We start from the raw sequence: 1,636 nt of genomic DNA, 5'->3' as shown, positions 1-1,636 counted from the left end.
TTTTTATTTCCTCAGTGTATTCAGTGATGATACGATGCGTGAAGGTGCATCACTGAGCATTTGGGAATTTGTCTTAGCCATCTGCTTGTGGCCAAGTTGACTTTAGTACTAATGGTCGCTTTTTATTGACAGCCCGGTGTCATTTCTCTTATTCTGGAAATAAACAGCGGTGCCCAGGTCAGATTGATCAATTTGTCACCTCCATAACTGCAGGAATGTTAGGGTTTGGGGCATACAGCAATTGTGGTAGATATTTATTCCAGAAGGAGATGGAAGAAGAAAGTTTACTTCCTCATGGAGTCTTTGTTATTTTTTCTTATGACAGGCATTGTGACCAGCAATGGGGAGACCTGGAGGCAACTGCGAAGATTCGCCCTCACCACCCTGCGTGATTTTGGAATGGGGAAGAAGGGCATTGAGGAGCGAATCCAGGAGGAAGCTCGTTTTCTGGTGGAGAGGATCAGGAACACACATGGTAGGACATGGATGTGTGTCTGCTGGGAAATCCTGCATATCTGCAACAAGACAGTGACTGTTGTGCCACTGATTCATCAAAACTTTGACCCAGGAAGTGAGCATACAGCTCCAGTTTCTGCTTTTTTAACCTATATATGCATTTCTGGTAGGATGTAAACTACTATTTCTTTTAAGAACCTCCCCTGAGAGGGGACACTTACAGAATTCAGACAGGAAAAAATCAGTTATTTACAAGTAGAGAATAACCAACTGGATAAACCTCTCACTATCTTCTTAAAGGACTGCACAAATCTGGGTCTCAAGTGAATGCAAAACTTCCTTGGAGCTATAAGGGAAAGAGATGGTGATTAAAGTACTGAAAGCAAGTAACCTTCTTGTTGTTGCCGTTGCAGAGAAACCTTTCAACCCTGGTAAGTTCTTAATCCATGCTGTTTCCAACATCATCTGCTCCATTGTATTTGGGGATCGGTTTGACTATGAGGACACGAAATTTCTGGATTTAATTGAGATGCTGGAAGAAAACAACAAGTACCAGAGCAAAATACAAACACAGGTGTGTGCAAGTTCATTTCATTAATAATGTATTAATGGTTTAGGTTATTAACATTATATTCATTCACGTTACTCATTTATCATTGGTATACTATTTCATATTATGGAAATCTCATCATATGTCCAAAGCAGAACAGTATTCAAGAAAAGTCGCTCCTTGAATATAAAGAAACCACAATGCAAAAGAGTTTACTGCTTCTCATACTAACAGTTAGAGGATAAAATGATTGCAAGCATATCAACCAAAATAAGCATTTCCCTACTTTTATTATTGCAGCTCTACAATTTCTTCCCAACCATCTTAGATTCTTTACCTGGACCTCATAAAAAACTAATAAAAAACATTGAGAAAGTTGATGACTTCATTTCTGAAATTGTAAGAGCACACCAGGAATCTTTTGATCCCAGCTGTCCTCGAGATTTTATTGATGCTTTTATCAACAAAATGCAACAGGTAATGTGAGTGCTCTTTGGATGATAGGAAAACCACCGTTTGAATCCTTGCATCGTCTCCCCATTGTAGCAGCACACTGGGCTTTTGCAAATACAGAGGGAAGTTTGTTTTTCTTGGCACTTTCGTTCTCTCCCCTCCACTCACTCCCCTTTG

General features: G+C 39.8%; 1 protein-coding gene across 1 annotated transcript in view; it reads left to right on the top strand.

Moving 5' to 3' along the window:
• The first annotated feature begins 279 nt into the window (after positions 1-279).
• Positions 280-1,636, top strand: part of LOC100545683 (cytochrome P450 2H1-like) — a 12,043-nt gene continuing 10,686 nt past the window's right edge. Inside the window, exons 1-3 of the mRNA XM_010714529.2 lie at positions 280-475; positions 870-1,030; positions 1,307-1,489. Of these exons, the coding sequence (XP_010712831.1) occupies positions 295-475; positions 870-1,030; positions 1,307-1,489 (525 nt within the window). The 5' untranslated portion in view covers positions 280-294. The remainder of the gene's footprint in view (positions 476-869; positions 1,031-1,306; positions 1,490-1,636) is intronic.

The sequence above is a fragment of the Meleagris gallopavo genome, chromosome 8, assembly GCF_000146605.3.
Source record: "Meleagris gallopavo isolate NT-WF06-2002-E0010 breed Aviagen turkey brand Nicholas breeding stock chromosome 8, Turkey_5.1, whole genome shotgun sequence".
NCBI classification, from domain to species: Eukaryota; Metazoa; Chordata; class Aves; order Galliformes; family Phasianidae; genus Meleagris; species Meleagris gallopavo.
Note: the sequence above shows the minus strand (reverse complement) of the source record. Positions and strands in the feature narration are given on the sequence as shown.